The sequence below is a fragment of the Cannabis sativa genome, chromosome 1 (genome assembly GCF_029168945.1).
Source record: "Cannabis sativa cultivar Pink pepper isolate KNU-18-1 chromosome 1, ASM2916894v1, whole genome shotgun sequence".
NCBI classification, from domain to species: Eukaryota; Viridiplantae; Streptophyta; class Magnoliopsida; order Rosales; family Cannabaceae; genus Cannabis; species Cannabis sativa.
Genome location: NC_083601.1, coordinates 38,621,513 through 38,640,856, shown reverse-complemented (window position 1 = coordinate 38,640,856; position 19,344 = coordinate 38,621,513). Strand labels below are relative to the sequence as shown.

The window sequence follows — 19,344 nt, the reverse complement described above, 5'->3', positions numbered from 1 at the left end:
GTCGATTGGGCAGGTTGTTATGATGATAGAAAATCTACATCTAGTTATTGCATATACTTTGGAGGCAATTTAGTCAGTTGGTGTTCAAGGAAATAAACTGTGGTGGCTAGATCTAGCACTGAGTTTGAATATTGTGCTCTAACTTTAGCCACAATTGAAATTACATGGCTTCAATCTCTGTTAACACAAATAGGAGTTTAACTTCTACAAATTCTAATTTTATGGTGTGACAACTTAGGAGCGGGATCTTTGGCATCTAATCCAGTATTTCACACTCGCAGGAAACACATTGAAGTTGATCTTCATTTTGTAAAGAACAAAGTCCTAGCTCAACAATTAGATGTTACATGTTGATCCCTCACATCAACAATATGTGAGGAATACAAGTTACACATGGTCTAGACATGTATAACTTGATCAGGGGTATATCAGAATACAAGAAGAAGAAAGTTCGTTAGGCAGTTAGGCTTTTAGTTATTAACCTTTAATTATGTTTAATAATTTCATGTTTAAATTAGTTAGTTAGCTACATTTTTTGTTTACAGCTGTATTTTCCTCTTTTCTTGTATTCAGTCATCAATGTCTTCTATAAATAAAGTTCAGTGCCAATTAAAACTGAATATTTTGAGCGGGTTCAACTCGAACTCGAACAACCCACCCGAACCCAAACTAGTGAACCTGCAAATTTTTTTAAAAAAAAATGTTCAGTCGGGTTGGGTTCAACCTGGTATCCTTCGGACGGGTTTGCGGGTTGAGTTTTTAGGAGTACCGGGTTTCGGGTTGAACCCGAACCCGCCCGCCAACCCGCATATTTAATATATTATACATATTTTTTTATTATATTTTATATATATTAATTAAATAATAAAAAAAATTAAAAATAAAAAACCTTAAAATTATTATTTTATATATGTTTAATTTAATAAATAAAAAAAATAAAAGAAATAATTATTTAGATAAAAAATTAATTTTTTTAAAGAGTTGAGCGAATTGACTGGGTTAATCCGCTAATCCGGCCAATCGAATCCTGCCAACCCGTAACCCGCCAATCCGTGCCCCATCCGGGTCCGGGTTCGGTTTTATTTTTTTGAACCCGAAACCTGTAAATGCCCCTGCATATGTGAAACTGCCCAAATTTCTCAACTGTCACTGCAGACTTTCACAGCTCAAAACATGTCCAAGAAAATGATGAACATGAAACTCCTAAAGAAGAGGGACGTGTTTGTCTTTATATATTATACATTTTATTTTACGAGAGTAATAGCAGCTACATATTTTGAATGCATGCTTGATTTAAATACAAATCGTTATCATTTTTTGTTTTTCTTCTGGTGTAAATTGAGTGATGATCTCACACTTTCTCACGATCTCTGTTTTGTTCTTTTTGTCTTACTATATAATTATAAATTAAGAATGGGAGAAGCGCTAAAATGATTAATTTTTGGGAAAGAGATTATGACATGCAGATTCTCCCAATTGTTTGGATTTATTTTTTTACTTTTGAGGCGGGAATGGACTTGTGAAATTAGTCAATGTCAACTACCTGCAAACGAAAAACTTGAATGGAAGACTTGTTTAGCTTGTCTTCATGACTCTTGCAATGAACTCTTGTATTGTATTGAACTCTGTTTTTAATTTAATTGATTGTTGAAAACTCTACATTAATGAATAGCTGAAAAACTATTATAAATTTCTACATCAAAATTTTCAAGTATGTCATAAAAAAGACTAGGTGAAAAAGAATTCAAGAATTTCATGGCATAGAAAACCAAGAGAAATAGAAACTTATTATTAAGCTATCGCTATACTGTTGAGAATAATGCGTTCGTCTCAAAATTAATTGGTAATTCTCTACCATTTATTTTATGTAAGACAATGTCCACAAAGCCGGCCCTGAGGGTAGGCGGGCTAGGCGTGCGCCTCGAGCCCCCGAACGCTCAGGCCCCGAAATCGTTAAAACAAAAAAAAAAATTAATACGTAGATAAAGTGTTAAATAAGAAAAAAAATATAACAAAAATTGTTTGGTGTAGGAGTAAAAGGTCTTAATCATGGGATCAATTCCCAACCTTTACTTTTTAATTTTTTTAAAAAATATTTAATGTGTAGTTATGAGGGATTGAACTTTTGACCTCTTAAGAGTTTTTTAAAATTTTACCATTACACTAAGTACTAGAATTATCATTTTTATAATAGTTAAACTATATATATAGGGGCCCCAAAATTAGGCCCGGCCCTGGGCATAGGCGGGCTAGGCCTGTGCCTAGGGCCCTACCCAGCCTAGGGGCCCAAAATTTTTTTTTTTCTCTTTTAAAATTATACATTTTTTTACCGATTTTGAAAAATACTATATTTTTTCTAATATAAGGGCCCAAAAAAAAAAATTTCTCCCTATGACCCACTTTGTTTCAGGGCCGGCCCTGCTCAAAATATAATTTCGCCTTAGGTCTCATATACCTTAGGATCGGCCCTGAATGTCCTAAATATTCTCCTTCAAGATGATAGCTATTTTTGGATTCTATCTCAAAATGCAATGAGTAGAGTAACTTATATTTTTATATATGGTTCAATTCTCTACCGTTTATTAGAAAAATGTCCACAACACTAGCTAAGGTAACAACATCAATTAGGATTTAGGAGCCGCAACCAATTAAGAAGAGGGTTTTATCTTTTTGACATCAAAAACTGGTCGAGTAAGAATAAAGACCTTTGAAAATTGTTCAACAATATTGAAGATGGTGAGCCACCAAACGAGGAAGTGATCTAAAAAAAAGAAAAAAGAAATAAAGGCCGAAGCAGAACCTTTGTAGTTTGTACATTATTCAATATTCATCGACTTCGAGTGGGGACCACGTGAAAACGACACCGTGTTGAATACATGAGGGAGAGAAGAAGAGAGGATTTGTGACTGAGTTTACAAGTGGGGACCACAAAGCTGTTGTAAAGAAAGTGAGAAAAGAAAAAGATAAAGAAAACAAGCGACTCTGTGTAAGTTTAGCTAGTATAAACTCAGCTCCACGTCATCATTCCCCATCTAGTTTTCTCACTTGACTCGATTATGGAAAACAGTGCATGTTATCTGTCTGCATTTGACATTGCTTCACATGCATTTCGTATTTTTGTCGCTATCTTAATCTCAACCATATCTATCTTAATCATAATTAAACTCAATCCCCCCACTTCTTATATCTCGTTTTATCAATTCAGTTGTCTAAAGTAAGAGAATTAGGGGTGGAGTGGAGACCTCCTAAATCCTAATTATATAATTTATATATTTATGATAAGCGTCATTTATTTATTTGAGGATTTTTTTTTTTATTTTGAAACAAATTTATTTTAGAAATTTAAAAAGATTTAACTAATAAGAAAATGTTAAAATTTGGATGTTATATCGAAAATTTAAATCAATATGGCTTCTGTAGTTCTGTTGTTACTTTCTCTCTTATCCAAGTCTTAACTATTTTATCTTTGATGAAATTTATTAGTACTAATTACTACTTATTAAGTGATGTTTAGCATAAATAAGCATTTGCTTGAGGGTCTTATAAATATAGTAGCTGAATAATATATAGTGTTATGGAAAAAGAACGAGAAAACGAAAAGTAAAAGAAGAGAACATTCTGAAGCCACATGGTGCCACCGCACAATACTCGTATCTGCTCTTTCACCTCAAACCGGCAATATCAAGTAGACACTGCACACACCGCACGCTCTGGACCACAAGACACGCACCGGCCAAACCGGTTGTCAGCCGTTAACCGTACGGCGTGGCTATTGGTGACGTGGAAGGATCATCACCGTGCAATATTGATCCCTGTCACACATTCTATAAGTGACATCACCATCAACGACCCAAGTTCATCTTCTTGTCTTAATCAAAAACCCTGAAACATTAAAGGAAAAAAAAAAGCTCCTTCTAAAATAAGTAATGGCGGACAGAATTAGTTAACCAGTCTATTTTGCCGAGAAAAGGTTGGTGATGGTGAATATGAAATTTTCAGAGTAGCCAAACGGTTTTCAGTGTTGGAAAGTTAATTGATAGCATTCAACTGCTACTTTTTCCTTTTTTTCTTCTTTTTTATAATTATTCCTTTGAATGGAATGGAATAAACAAAAGTAGCTTGAATGTCACGCTTGGAAAGTTGCAGTTTCAGCTCTGTTCTAATTTTTGCTTTTTATTGACATAATTATCTTCTGAATTTTCTTTACTAAAACCAAGACATTTGTCTCTCTCTTAGATAGATATATACATAGCTCTGTAGGTAGCAGTACTATTACCTAATCAATCTCACAGGGTCCATATTCGTTAACTGTATGCTCTTTTCAGTGGGGAACAAACATGGCGGAGATAAGAGGATCTAACACGTGGCGAGACGAATTCGCTAGTTTTATCGAGGACACCGGAGTACGGTACGCCGCTGATCCTATCCTTCTCTCAACACCGTCGTTTGATACAGAAACGATATCGACCGAGTTCGTCTCCTCCTCCTCCGACGAGCCTCGAAACGACAAATCGGAGGAGGCTCCAGACGAGAGCCTGAAGGAACAGGTGAAAGGTTTCGCCATCGCTTGGGGCGAGATTCTCTTGGATTTGGGGAGAGGATGCAAGGACATTGTTCAGCAGAGCTTCCTGACTGAGGATTCGTACATTGTGCGAAAGCTTGAGAAGCCGATCGCAAGAGCTTCGGACAAATTGAGTTACTTCAATGACTTTTTGCCCGAGGATCGCGATCCGGCTCACGCTTGGTCCGTCATCTTCTTTGTCTTTTTCCTCGCACTAGCAGGTAAACTACTCGTGGGTCTTCTGGGGTTTATGAAGATTTTTATTCTCTAGGTGATTGAGTTTCTTTGTATCTGAATTAAGTTATTTGATTCGAAACTTTGATGATCATGAATGATACAGGACAACACTAATGTAGTTTTGTAGAATAAAAGATAATTGTTTTTACTTACTCCCAATGAATAACGTGAAAAATAGAAGGGATGTCATGCATTTCCGCCTTGTGTTTCTTTATCTGGGTTGTTGTTCTTTTTCTTTGTTTCTTATTATTCTTCAATGAAGGCACAGTAATAAAATAAATAAATTATATAAATGTTAAAGAAGTTAGGTATGACCTAAGCTTGCAGGGAACGGTATTAAAATTTTCTAAGAATTAACTGGTATTCATTTCCACACAAGACTAATAAAAGAGAAAAGGGAATATTTGAAGCATTCAGGAGAGTTGAATATAAGCTGAGGATTTGAAAGATTTCTTGATAGAGTATATTGATTGATTAGTCTGTCTGTACGGTCTTTTCCCTTTTTATCTATTTCCCTAAATCCTAACGTTTAGGTAGTCTGTTCTAGAATGTGCAAAGCTTTATCTGGGTACCTTGAAACTTTGCCTGTGGAGAATTCGTACTGACTGAACTTGCTTTTTCTTTTGCTATTTTTGGGTGGTTTGTTTTACCTACAACTTAAATATGTGCAGCTATTAATGTAAATAACCAACACGGAAGCATGGCCCCAATGAAGAAAGTGAGAATACATCCTCCAAATGCTACTCGTATACAACTTCCGGATGGGAGACAAATGGCTTATCAAGAACAAGGTGTCCCAGCTAACATAGCTAGATTTTCTATAATTACCCCACATTCTTTCCTTTCATCACGACTTGCAGGTAAAATTCTTCCCTTAATTCTAAATTTTTATATTGGCACTTATGATACTGCAATTCACTTGAAGAGTTTCTAAATTTTTAAATTTGGGGAAAATTGAGCATTTAATCTTCATTCTCTTTTCAAAAGGTATACCTGGGATTAAGTTGTCTCTACTTGAAGAGTTTGGTATTCGCTTGGTCACGTTTGACCTTCCTGGTTTTGGGGAAAGTGACCCTCATCCCAGCCGAAATCTTAACTCATCAGCATTAGATATGTTGCACCTAGCCAATGCTGTCGGTGTTCGAGATAAGTTTTGGGTGCTAGCCCACTCAAGTGGAGGCATGCATGCTTGGGCTGCGCTTAAATACATTCCTGACAAAGTTGCAGGTATATGATCATCTTTTGCATAGACCATGTATGATAATTAAATTTCTGTTTGTATGTACTTAAGAAAATTTCACCTGCAAAATGATGTCCCTCCTCCCCCCTTTTATTTTTCTTCTAACATCACTTTTGATCATTCTTTTGTTATGAAAACTACATTAAGCATGAAATTGATTTATTGAGAAATCTTGATGGAATTTTCAGGTGCAGCCTTGTTGGCCCCCATTATGAATCCGTATGAGCCTGGCATGACCAGAGAAGAGATGAAAAGAACTTGGGAAAATTGGATGCCAAGAAGAAAATTTATGTATTTCTTAGCTCGCAGATTACCTGGATTTCTCTCCTCTTTCTATCATCGTACCTTTTTATCTGGAAAGCTAGAGCGGATTGATAAGTGGTTATCTGTCTCACTTGGAAAGAAGGTGAGTTGCTTTTCATCTTATATTTTCTTTATAAAACATTAAAAGTTTGCTGTAACTTCTGTTAATTTTTGTAGTGGCTGTTTAATTATTAAGCGAGAGAGAAAAAGAGATGCACTTTCTTCTGTTTCTGCAAAAGTAGTAACTGCTGATTTTACATGGTTCGTAATAAGAAGAAATGTGCACCTTTTGATGCTTTTGTTATAGTATAATTACTTGTTCTTACATGATTTAATTAAATAGTAAGAAGAAGAAAGAAATGTTCGCTTTTTTCTACATTTGCAAGAGTAGCTAGCAACTGCTGGACTTCACATGGTTCTTTGGTAATTTTGTAGAGTATGATAGTTGATGCCCCTTTGGTGAATTCAGTTAATTGCATATTATATTATAAAATTAAGCTGATGTTTAACATATCTTAACCATGACATTTGCAGGACGAAATTCTAATTGAAGAACCAATGTTTGAAGAACTATGGGATAGAAATATGGAGGAATCAATCCGCCAGAGAAACGTAAAACCATTCATAGAAGAAGCAGTTTTGCTTGTATCAGATTGGGGTTTTAAGTTGCAAGAACTTCAGGTGCAGAGAAGGTGTCAAGGCCGAGGAATTCTCCCTTGGCTCAAATCCATGTACAGTCAAGCAGAATGCGGACTGACTGGGTTTCTAGGCCAAATACACATATGGCAGGTTTGTGCAAATCTTAGCTGGTATCTGATTATTTCTTAGATGCAATATAATTTTCACTTTACATCCATTTTTATACTGTTAACCAGCATTGCAATCTCTAAAAAGTTGTCCCGTGTGTTACCTGTTTACGAGTTAATTTTTAGAGATTATCATACTCGACTATAAATTTTTTATCGATCTTTTATGGTTTACCAAGGATTGAATATGTGAAATTTTTCACTTCCAAGGAACAAGCCATGTCTACTAATTGGAATAAGGCATGGTAAAAGTGTTCCACTGTTAATGAATGGATAATTTGTGTTACAATTCGTGTTACAATTATTTTGTAACAGACTATACCACTCGAGACTAGCTCAAGTGGCTATAGGAGGGTACGTGTATGTTGGAAGTCTTGAGTTTGAGAAATTATACATTGTAATATATAAACGCTTAATTAAAGAAAAAAAGGAATATACATCATATTATATTATTCTTATTTTCGTTAATGGTTAGTATATATACTCATAATGCTTATTACTTGAATCCCTGGAATTCTGGAAATATCTATGAAGTATTAATACTTCACCCCTTGGACCCTAGTTATATTATGATTATTTTGAATGGTTTTTGTTTCATTGCTGGACAGGGCATGGTTGACCACGTGGCTCCATCGTCAATGGCCGACTATATAGCCCGAGTATTACCAGAAGCCATTGTGCACAAGCTCCCTAATGAAGGCCACTTCTCCTACTATTTTTTCTGTGATGAATGCCATCGGAAGATACTTTCCACGCTCTTTGGACCTCCACAAGGCCCAATCTTCAATAATGAGGAAATGGAGCAAACACCATTAGAAGAAACCGAACAAGAGAAGTCGTGAACTGCCTTCTCAAGTCTCACACTCTGCAACAGGAATAACTATAACACGAGAAATGGACGTCATAGGTTCACTTGTAAATACGACACAGGAAGCTCCGAGCCCTTAGTGGAGCCTGAAAGAATAAAGATAGAGTTTATGCTCAATATTTATGTTTCAAAAGTTTTGAATGATAAGCTCCCAACTAGAAAAGAGACCTTAAATTTTGCTGTACGAGAATAATTGAGCTCTAGTGCTGACACTGATATTTTATGCTATTATTATTATTATTATTATTATTGCTTACTAATAGCATTAAATGATACAAGTATATCAACCAAAAAGAGGTGGTAGAAATTTTGTGTTTTCTTTTGTAAGGATATCTTTTAGCTGTAAATGTAAATTGGCAATTTTCTTGCCAGGTTTACTATAAAGAAAAGAAAGTAAACAGAATACATTATAAATATATATATATTTTTGATGAATCGTTATAAAAATAATTCGAATGACAAAAAATTGTTCTCTAATAGTTCAGAGGACTCATGGTATACAATTACCCACAAATAATGATATGAAGTGAATCACAACCTCCCTCAAATTCGTATATTTCCAAACTATCGAAGAATCAGTATTAGTAAGACTATGAAAAACGCATCAAAAAGCAGAACCACCGCCCTTGGTTTTTCCAAGTAAGATATCTTTGGCTTCATTGATTTTCGATGCAAGGTAATGGCTACCACCTGCATCTGGATGGTTTGCAACCATCACCCTTCTATGTGCTGTCCTAACCTTCTCAGTTGGAGTTCTTTCCCTGTCATAAAAACAAGTTTTATTGTTATTAACTAATAGCCTAACCTACAATAAGAGAGAAAATACACCAAACTAAAAAATATCATATAAAAAATGTAACAATGTGCAGACTGGAAGGAACAGCGGCATCAGTAGGAAAAACATGGTTCTAATGCTCTCTAAGATTTTTTTCTTTTTCATTTTGTGAAACTGGCCCCCTCTCCTTTTCCTATTATATTTGAAAAACAGAAGACTATAACAAATAATACGTAGATACCTAAATGGACTACCCTCAATCTGGTGAGAGCAATCCACTTAGCTACCCACCATTCTTGGCTATAAAACTGCTCAAGAGGTAAACTTGAGACAGTATGAACTAATGCCCTTTTTTTCTTTTGAAACTAGGCTCTTTCTCTAACCTTACAATATTTGGAGACTAAAACAGTAATAGTAAATGCTATGTAGGTAGAGTTTGAGCTAACCCAATACTTATTGAACTCATCTCTTTGAGCCACAGCCACAAAATAAAGTAAATTAATGAGCTCAAGCTCAAATTTATCACTGAAATAACCAATTCGAAGGATCATTTCACTAAATGAACTTCTAAACTTCCCCAATCCAGCGCCCACCGTCCACAACAGATCCTGACTTAATAATTAACCAAATCAAAATACCCTTTCGAATTGCTCCAATCGAATATTGTAATGTTAACAAGGACACCACCTTAGCTATTCTTAATATTCTTTGATTCCTAATGGCTGGTGTATTACTACACAACGAAAAAATCATGCAAAAATATGTTGTTCTCAAATTAGAAATCAAAATAACACACTAGTAATTTTCAAGAACAAGGAGAAAATGCAAATGCTTCCCTACTCCAAGTACTAGAGAAAATAAAAGTAGCAATTTTCCTAAGACAGAATTCTTTACACCATTTTAAAGAAGTTAAAGCACAGCTACATCAGACTTGGACACTAAACTCCTATCTCGCTATTTACTCTATGGCAAACCCATTCATCAGTTCACCATGGACATCACATATATAACGAAAAGTCATAAAGAAAGGCATCGTGCAGATGAAAATTGTACCTGACTCCAAGTATTAAAGCCGCCTCTCTTCGGTTCATAGCGGGTTGAAAACCACCTTCGTAAAATCTGCGTAGTTTTGCTGAGGGTGGTCTTGCTTTGAAGGCATTCCAAGCCAGAATGCTGTATCTACCAGCATATGCTGCAGCAGCAACTGCAAATCCCGCCATCATTGCTGAAGTCTGAAACCAAAATTTACATATTAGCCACCTATTTCGGGGCGAAAAAGTGTAAACTTTACACACAAGAAAACGATGATGATTTCGTCAAGGAGAAAAACATCGAGAAGCTCAGTTAAACAACGAAATCCCTAGAATTTTCAAGCCTAAAAAGAAACAAAATTCTTCATAAAAGCAAAACTCAGAAACCAAATAACACAAAATAGAAAACCCAAATAGCTAAAACAACATTTCAAGACGCAAATTAGAATCAACAAAAACCCAAAGCAATCATATTAATTTTTCCTCACCATTTTGTGATGATTTGAAATTTGAAACTGGTGAATCCGATAAGTAAATTTGGGGGTTTTTGGGTCTGGTAATTTAAATTGCGTCGTCAATTATTTGTAAAGGGTTTTGTGAACTTTCTGGAAGCACATTTCTTCCTGCCGAAGGCGGCAACTAAATTATAATAATTATATTATTATTAATATTAATAAAACAAAGAAAGTATTTTTACAAATTTGGGTAATATTCTATGGCCTATGCTTTTTATTAAAAGTTTGACTAACATGTATATTGTCAATTTTATTATTTAAACAGACGAAATTACATGAAAAAAAAAATCAAGTTTGATAAATATAAATTTTTCTACTTTTTATGACTTTTTTATTTGATTTTTACATGTTTTCCCAATTTTTTAAAATTAATAAGGGTAACTAATTTATTATTACATTCATTTTTAAAATAATCTATCATGAGTTATATTTCTCATGCTATATAATTTATTTTTTAACCGTGCTTTACATAAATTTATATATTTTCCTGTCTAATGAAATTAAAATACCAAGACACCACTTTTCTTCATGTGTTTTAAATGCTAGAGCACTAGAACGGCATCTATTTATTAAGTAAGCAACCGTCAACACTGCTATTTCCCCATAACATAGTACTTAGTCCACATTAAAACAATAAACACATAGCTTCGTTAAGTAATAAGTATAGTTTTATTTATCCTTTCTGCCATGTTATTAACCTAACGGTTCTATGTCTTTGTAATACACTTTTCCTACAATAGGTGTTAAATAGGTCATTGCAAAATTATAGTCCATTGTCATTTCTTAGGGTTTTAACTTTTCTATCTGATAAATTTTCCAATAATGTTTTCCATTCTTGAAACTTGTTAAATGCATTATTCTTATTTTTAAAAGATAAACACAAATCTTCTTAAAAAAAAAATCATCAACAATAGATAGAAAGTAAACAAACTCTGAGTAAGAATTTATACTGGCCCCCACAATCAGAATGTGCATAATCAAAAATATGTTTAGATTTATGAGTGCTTATGTTAAACTTCAGTGATGCTTGCCCAATATGCAATGCTCACAGAAGTTAATCTTGCTAACTTTCTCCTTCTCTAATAGTTTCTAATCATTCATTAGTTGCAGTCTTTACTCACTTATATAACTCATTCTTCTATGTCATATCATTGCTTTAACATCCTCAGGTGTCTTCATCATAGTATTATAACAGCTAGTGACAGGTTCTCCTTATAAATAGCATAATCCTTCATCTTTGTACCTATTCATTGTATTCATAGATCCCTTACTGATCTTCATTGTTCCTACCTCAATTTTACTTATAATACCCAAGTCATCTAGAACAATAATAGAAATCAAATTTCTAGATAGTTTGGGAACAAATCTTACCCTTGTTAAGGATCTAATGACTCCATCAACATCTTGAAGCTAATTGTTCCCTATCCTTCTATCTTCCATGTTTGATATTATTTCCTAAGATAACATGTCCCTCATTTGTTTTCCTGTAATCAGTAAGCAAACTTTTGTTATTAGTCATATGAAATGTAGAACCTCAGTCTAGTATCCAATCATCTTTAAATTTTAAAGCAACAACATAAACTTCTTCATTGTCATAGCCATCACTTAGATTGGTTGAAGCCTGATTGTTCTTGGTCTTTGAGAAGGGACTTTCTCCCTGTTGTGAGTCTTGATCTGATCCTTCTAATTATTCTTTAACCTATTCCAGAATTAGCAATCCTTCTTGAAATGCATTGGTTTCCCACAATAATAACAACCATTGTTGTCACTTGGCCGTTTAGAGTTTGGTCTTCCTCTGTGCCCATTTCTATGATTCTTGCAATGCCTTGGCTTTGACTCATGCCTCTGTTTTGTCAAGGCTTCTTATGATTGTTTTTGCCTTTACCTAGGTGAGCCTCTCCACTAGTACTCCTTAGTTTATCATTCTTCATCTCTATGTCTATAGACTTAAGTGCAGAAATCACATCTTCTAAAGTAATGTACGTTCTTCCATGCTTTATAGCAGCCTTAACTTCCTTATAGGAGTCTGGTAATGAATTTAAAATGATAATTGCTTGATTTTCATCACTTAAATATTCATTCTCTCCTGAGTTAGCCAACTCTATGCATCTTCAAGAATTTCATCAAGATTTTGATCCAAGATCTTAGAATATCCCATCTTGAAACAAAAGATACTCTCCTTTAAGAATATCTTATTTGTAAGAGATTTCTGTTGGAATAATTTTTCTAATTTCCTCCAAATTATTGTTAGTGTTTTCTTTTTATCAACTTATCTAATGACAACATCAAATAAAAAAAATTATACTTATAGCAGTCTCCAAGTACTCTTCATGTTGAGTTATGGAAGTGCGTTAGGCTATTTTTAGTCTATATTTTGGATCTATTTTATGTGCGTTTTTCACTGTGTTGGGACGGAATTACACTTGTTTTCTATGTTTTCAGGTTCTTTGGAATAATAGAGGTCTCGGGATGCAAAAGTACAGTAAAAGACGAGCGGAGCCAAGAAAAACTGGATTTTTCCTGCTTGTGCATATCTGGCCGCGGCGAGATACACTCTAGCCGCGGCCAAAGTGAAATTACAAAAGCAGGATTTTTGAGGTCTATCTTGCCGCGGCGAGGTATACACTTGGCCGCGGCGAGATCCCGTATGACCAGGGGTATTTTTGTCCAACGAACCCTAAAAATTAGTTGTATATAAAAAACTGCAATTGGAAGTCAGGGGAAGCGATTTGGAACCCTAAAACACAGCAGAAAGCGGCAGAAAGAACAAAGTGATTCAAAGTGAAGATCCAGAATTCATCCACAAACATTTTCTTTCTTTATTCCTCTTTAATTTCTTTATGTTGAATATTGTTATAGGAATGGTTATGGATTTATTTCTGAACTAAATTTCCCATTTAGGGAGGATGATGATTGTTGTTTAATGTTTTGCCTAGTTAATGTTTAATTGCCATTTCTCCATTCTTGTTTGTGAAATTATCTTAATTTGTGTTTATTTTCATGTTTAAGATTGATCACCTTGTGCATGCTTTATGATCTCAATTCGAAATCTGAAAAGTGAGAATTGAGAATGCTAAAATTTGGATAATCGATGTTCTATGTGAAACGAGAGTATTCACGTGACTTATGTGACAAGTAGATTATTACCTAATGCTGATTTCATGTTAGTTTAATTAAGGAATTAATTAGATAATATGTGATTTAGAGCCTAGAAGATCTGAAAAGAGCTAGGTTACTTTATAATCTGTCATTCACTAGAAGAATAGGATAGCAATTAGGCATTAACGATTTGGGTAAACAGCAACAGGATTCACCTCCCTATCATCTCATCTTGCTTAACTTTAATTGTGTTATTAAGTTTTCAGAATTACTTTAATTCTTTTTGTTGACCGAGGTTTTCGGCAACTAGTAAAATAGGATTATAATAATGAGCTGTAAGAAAGCGAGATGAAGACTTTTTACGTGGTTGGGGCGTTAACGAGCCTTAGTCCACGAGCCACTGTTATTTATGGATCTCTTTAATACAGATTCTACACTTGGGAGAATGTTTCTCTCTTTAATACAAAGAATGTTCTTGGTGAGTTTTTCTCTTCTTGCTCTTAAGCAGCCAAGATTCTCCGACCCCATTAAATGAGCTTTGAGGGGGTATTTATAGTGTTTTGGTGGGGCAATCCCTAGAATTGTTCTTACACATGTGTCTGTAAGTATCCATAAAGTTGGGCATTTCCGATGGATATACCATGGGTGATGCATGGTCAAATCCACAGGTGTCAGTAGAGGTTTTTATGGAGAATGTCCTTTTTGTCTTATGATTGACGTGACTCTTCGCAGTAGCCGTCGCTAGACTTAAATGATCATTACCGTAGCTGCTTCTTTGAGGGTTGTCTTTGTCAGACTTTATTGCGTGTTACAGTCCCAACACGCTTCCTCCCATGCAGCATTAAATGCGACTTGATCTCTCGGGAGAGACCTGACACGTCCCGGAGTGCCTTCAAGCTATGCTCACTTCCGGGAGTACCTTGTACTCCGGGTACATCTTCCGGGACCCATGCGAATAATGCTTCCTGGTGTCATACAAAGACTTAGCAGTTCTTCCCAAATAATTTGATCCACGTGTCCCCTCTTGACTGGTCCACGTATATTGGGCGAATTTAGGAGTAACATTTACCCCCCAAGCCTTGTTTATTTAGTAAAAATAAACCAAGGCTTGTTCAAGTGTCTCCAGTTGGCCCCTCGTTTCCCTAGCTCGAGCCTCGAGCGCGTGGGGGCACATTAAATGATGTTATTTAATGCGACAATACGTTTGTTCGCAGGAATGTTTCCAGCCGCCTCCTCGGTCTTATGATACGACTTGGGGGCGCGTGAAGGTGTGTCTAATAATGGCATTAAATGCAGTGATTCACTTTTGCAGAGGTCGATTCGTTTCACGCCCCATGATTGATGCGGCGCATTGATGGTGTCAGGCGGATACTCAAACGTTTGCACCGCCTTAATGGTAGATTGATCTAGCCCGTTGATCTGTTGGGAATTCGAATCGTGCGTTTCCCCTGCCGTACGATTGGTAGGTGAAGACGCCTGTTCCTCATGCACTTTTGCCTATAAAAGCCACCACCTTTCCTTCATTTCGGTTACTTTCCATTCCTTACCATTTTTGCTTGAATTTCTCAGAGAGAAAATTCCTCGAAGTAGCACAAACTGCCCTAACACTTAAACACTTCCTGTAAGCTTCCAGTGTTTGGTTTTGCCAGTGCTTCTCAACTCCCACTCAATCATACCCAGTACCCCCAGTTCAACAATCAACTGTAAGTTTTTTGCATCTTTAGATAATAACATGCTTACATTTATTTTGTTTGTTTTTTGGGTTCGCACTTAGAGATTTCTGGAGTGTGAGTGTTTGAGTTCTTCGAGTTCTGCTTTACGTTTTACTGTATTAGTTGTAGGCGTACAGTTTCGTTTGAAGAAGACCGTGTATTCTTCGTTTAGCAATTGCTTAGGGCATAGGAAGACTTTTCTTTTCCTTTTTGCAAAACCACTTTTACTGCGATTTTACTGCACCCGACACTTGTTCAGGGATTCTCTTCTGAGTTTCCCAGGCGACACGTGTCCGGAGGGGGCCTCTTTCCAGCGGTTAGGGGACCCCCACTCCCTTTTTTCTGATTTAGGGTTTGGTATGGAGCCTAACTGCTGGGTTTTTTCTTTTATTTCTTTCAGAGCATAGCATGTCTGCTTCTGGCTCGAAGTCTTCGAAGAAGAAGGGGAAGAATATTGCCACCCTGGAGGAGGTTTCTCTGGGACCTGTTGCCCAGGAAGGGTATAAGTCCCGCGCTACTGGTTGGGAAGCGGCCGAGCTTCGGTCGACCCTAACCTGCCCTCACCAGCTGGAGAACATCATTAATGTAGCTGGAATCAAACCCTCTACCTCAGGGACCTTCCACCGGCCTCCTCGTGACTCGGAGACGCCCAACCTCAACTATGATGGTTTTGGGGCTTGGAGTCGGACCCATCCGATGGCCGGTGCAATGCTCCGTGATTATTTTGTTAATTTTCTTGTATTTGTCGGCCTTGCGCCATACCAACTCATTCCTCAAGCCTACCGCCCGCTTCGGGCTTATTTATTTTTACTCGCGCGCGTGGGGGTCTCCCGGCCGGCGGAGATTTTATATTTTTATGAACTTGTATCCGAGTCCCCCAAGAAAGGGACAAACTTAAGGGACGGTTTTTATGGGTTCGGATCCACCCGCTAACGAAGGGGTGGTTCCGTATAATACTGAGACTCATGTTAAGGAGTACGCCACCGATTTTTATTCTCCTCCGGTTTTAGGGCCGTGGACCATCCGGAGCTTCTCACGGAGTGGGTGCGGATCCCACCTTACCAGCGGACGCTCACCACTCAGGCCTTCCTTCGAAGGGCCCAAGCCTTCGCCTCCTACGACAATGCCGATCTTGACGTCGGGGGCCTGGTCACCACGGAGAATTGCAGAAAGGCTAAACTTATCCTTTCTCACCAATCCGTGGATGACTCCAATCTCTCCAAGGTCATCTGCCCTAATGTGAGGGCGCCGGCTGCGGAGAAGGCCTTCCGGGATGAGCTCATTGCCACGGCAGAGAAGAAGTACCAAGATTATCTCTACCGGAAGGCCCAGGAGAAGGCGTATTCTAAGGCCAGTGCCTGCGGGAGAGGCTTCGCGTGGGGAGCCCTTGGTGCGAAGGAGCCAAGCCATTGGCGGGAAGTCGAGGCAAAATTTTTTGACAAGATTCTTTAAGAAGAGATTGGAGGTCCTTCCGCCGGGGACCGCTTCGTCTTGAAGGTTCTTCGAGAACCGACTTCCGGCCTCGGCCTTCGGTCCACCGAACCAAACTCGGGTGCTCCGTGCTAGCACTTCCGAATGCTTCGGTGGTAAGTCTCCTTTGATAATTCAATATGTCCCTTAGTTGATGAATATACCGCCGTCGAGGCCCGTAGGGTTCGACGAGCGTCTCCGTAGGTTTAAGATGTCATTCGACCGGTGGGGGGATCATTTAAAGGAATTTTATTTTACAAACTTAGGAGATTACCTAGGTTCGGTCCGGATGGGCTCCGCTCCGGAACCTATTCCTTTAAGTCCGTCTGCTACATAGCCAGTCCGGTTGGTTTCGCCCTCGGACAGCTTATCTTGGAGATGATGCCGCATTAAAGTTCGTGACTTTGCTGTAGGCCGAATTGAGTCCGGTAGGAGTAGTTTTATTGTCGCAACTTTTGTAAGTAGTTTCTCACGGACTTAACACTTGCTTATTTTATTGGAACGGTGCCTCCATGGACGCCATCTTGGAACAGCTTGCGGGGTCCATACTCCCATGGCTCCTCCGGCTCACCCACTTCTTCCCCGGCCCCTTCCTTGAAGGTTTCTTCGTGCCCCTCCCGAAACCATTGACTTAGTGGATGACGGGAGGTGCTTCGGAGAAGGCCGAGGGAAAGGGTGGGACTTCTCGGAGGAGCCGCCGAGGGTGCTTCGGAGAGCCTCGAAGCCCTTCCAGGTGGTAGCGAGAGGAGGACGAGGAGGAGCCCGAAGTGGCTCGATTCGCAAGCGTAAGGGCAAGCATGATTGCCCGGGATGACGAGCCGAAGAGGCCTCGGAGGGCCGACACTCCCGCTCATGGCCTAGACGGCGGGGTTTCTCCGATGGAGGAAAATCCTGCTCCTCCTCACATTGAGCTTACCCCGATTCCGGGGGATGAGGCAAGGCAGGAGCTTCGCATAGCCAAACACAACTACGCTATGGACGAGTACTCCCGGGGATATGCCGATGTGGAGGCCCTTAGGAGGATTCTGCGAGCGGAGGTTGAGGCGAGCATTAACCATCCGGACTATCATGATCAGGTGGAACCTCGAGCACGGATCCTTTAGCGGATCGGGTTAGTCCCTCCTAGGGCCCACTTTGGCTCCCTTTGCGTGGAAATGCCTAAGTGAGTTCGCTTCTCGCACACGCGTGCGCCCAAGCGGTTTGCCACTTGCGCTTCCCTGAACTCCATCTTCCAGGTCCAGGACCTCAGCCATTCCCTCACAGTGGTAAGTACTTTGCAGTTTCTTGCGTTTCCTTTTTGGTGTTTGTATTTTGTTTTCTTCCTTTGAGAAATTTTTCCTTATACCCCGTTATGGTTCAGCTTGCAGCTGAGGCTGTGTTAGGCTATTTTTAGCCTAAGTTTCGGGTCACATTTTATAGTTGTTTTTCTTCTTTATTATTATTTTTGGAATAGAATTACGCTTGTTTTCTTTGATTTCAGGTTTCAACACTTGGAATGTATAAATTGGACAAATTTCGGAAAACAGTGATCTATAAAATAGAGAAAATTTTAAAAGAGAATAAAGCTGAAAGTTTAAGCCTAAATTTGACTATGTTCTGGTCATATTTTGGAAGAAGTCAAAACATAAAAGTTTTAGATCTCTTTCTTATCTTTCCAACGCATCTTGAATCAGCCCATTTGGAGTTTGTATGAGAAAGTTATGCCCATTTTACTAAAAGATGTCGAAGCTGAAAATTCCATCTCATAGCCGGCTGAGATTTCCATGGCCGCGCTAGAAATGCAGGCAGAAACGTAGTTTTTTGATGCACTTTTGGCCGCGGCGAGACCACTTTTGGCCGCGGCGAGCGTCCGTACGGTCAGGGGTATTTTTGTCCGACGAACCCTAAAAATTAGTTATAAATAGAAAACTGCGATTGGAAGTCACGAGAGAGCGATTTGGAACCCTAAAACACAGCTGAGAGCGGCAGGAAGAGCATAGAGATTCAAGTGAAGATCCAGAATTCATCCTCAAACAGTTCTTTTCTTTATTCCTCTTTAATTTATTTATGTTGAATATTGCTATAGGAATGGTTATGGATTCGTTTCTGAACTAAATTCCCCATTTAGGGAGGATGATGATTGTTGTTTAATGTTTTCCTAGTTAATGTTTAATTACCATTCCTCAATTCTTGTGTGTGAAATTATCTTAATTTGTTCTTAATTTCATGTTTAAGATTGATCACCTTGTGCATGCTCTATGATCTCAATTCGAAATCTGAAAAGTGAGAATTGAGAATGCTAAAATTAAGATAATCAATGTTCTATGTGAAACGAAAGTATTTACATGACTTATGTGACGAGTAGATTATTACTTAATGCTGATTTCATGTTAGTTTAATTAAGGAATTAATTAGATAACATGTGATTTAGAATCTAGAAGATCTGAAAGGAGCTAGGTTATTTCATAATCTGTCATTCACTCTAAGAATAGGATAGTAATTAATCATTAACAATTTGGGTAAACAACAACAGGATTCTCCTCCCTATTGTCTCATCTTGCTTAACTCTAAACTGTGTTATTAAGTTTTCTGAATTTCTTTCATATTCTACTGTTTTTAATTCATAATTGCTTTTGATTTACCGAATAGAATCATAAGTATAATTTAGTGGTACTTAATCCAATTCCCTGTGGGATCGACCTCACCTGTGTGAGATTTACTACTTGATTGCGTATACTTGCGTAGCGT

The 19,344-nt window shown here is 37.8% G+C and overlaps 2 protein-coding genes across 2 annotated transcripts; one reads left to right on the top strand and one right to left on the bottom strand.

Annotated features, from left to right (window-relative positions):
* The first annotated feature begins 3,579 nt into the window (after positions 1–3,579).
* Positions 3,580–8,309, top strand: LOC115706821 (uncharacterized). The gene is made up of 7 exons (XM_030634568.2): positions 3,580–3,970; positions 4,326–4,782; positions 5,470–5,658; positions 5,786–6,025; positions 6,227–6,444; positions 6,876–7,130; positions 7,756–8,309. Exons 2-7 carry the CDS (start codon positions 4,338–4,340, stop codon positions 7,987–7,989), a joined length of 1,581 nt encoding a protein of 526 aa, XP_030490428.2. The 5' UTR covers positions 3,580–3,970; positions 4,326–4,337; the 3' UTR covers positions 7,990–8,309.
* Positions 8,310–8,409: 100 nt separating this feature from the next.
* LOC115706827 (mitochondrial import inner membrane translocase subunit TIM14-2) lies at positions 8,410–10,470 on the bottom strand. The gene is made up of 3 exons (XM_030634576.2): positions 10,310–10,470; positions 9,844–10,022; positions 8,410–8,776 (listed from the first exon to the last, which is right to left on the bottom strand). Exons 1-3 carry the CDS (start codon positions 10,310–10,312, stop codon positions 8,620–8,622), a joined length of 339 nt encoding a protein of 112 aa, XP_030490436.1. The 5' UTR covers positions 10,313–10,470; the 3' UTR covers positions 8,410–8,619.
* Between the last annotated feature and the right edge of the window lie 8,874 nt (positions 10,471–19,344).

What these genes read in the sequence shown, in the direction of transcription:
- LOC115706821 (XM_030634568.2), top strand. Translation starts at nt 4,338, where the DNA reads ATGGCGGAGATAAGAGGATCTAACACGTGGCGAGACGAATTCGCTAGT. An exon ending in CATTCCTGACAAAGTTGCAG is followed by an intron (nt 6,026 to 6,226) that starts GTATATGATCAT and finishes TGGAATTTTCAG; the next exon opens with GTGCAGCCTTGTTGGCCCCC. An exon ending in GCCAAATACACATATGGCAG is followed by an intron (nt 7,131 to 7,755) that starts GTTTGTGCAAAT and finishes ATTGCTGGACAG; the next exon opens with GGCATGGTTGACCACGTGGC.
- LOC115706827 (XM_030634576.2), bottom strand. An exon ending in GCTTTAATACTTGGAGTCAG is followed by an intron (nt 8,777 to 9,843) that starts GTACAATTTTCA and finishes TTTTTATGACAG; the next exon opens with GGAAAGAACTCCAACTGAGA.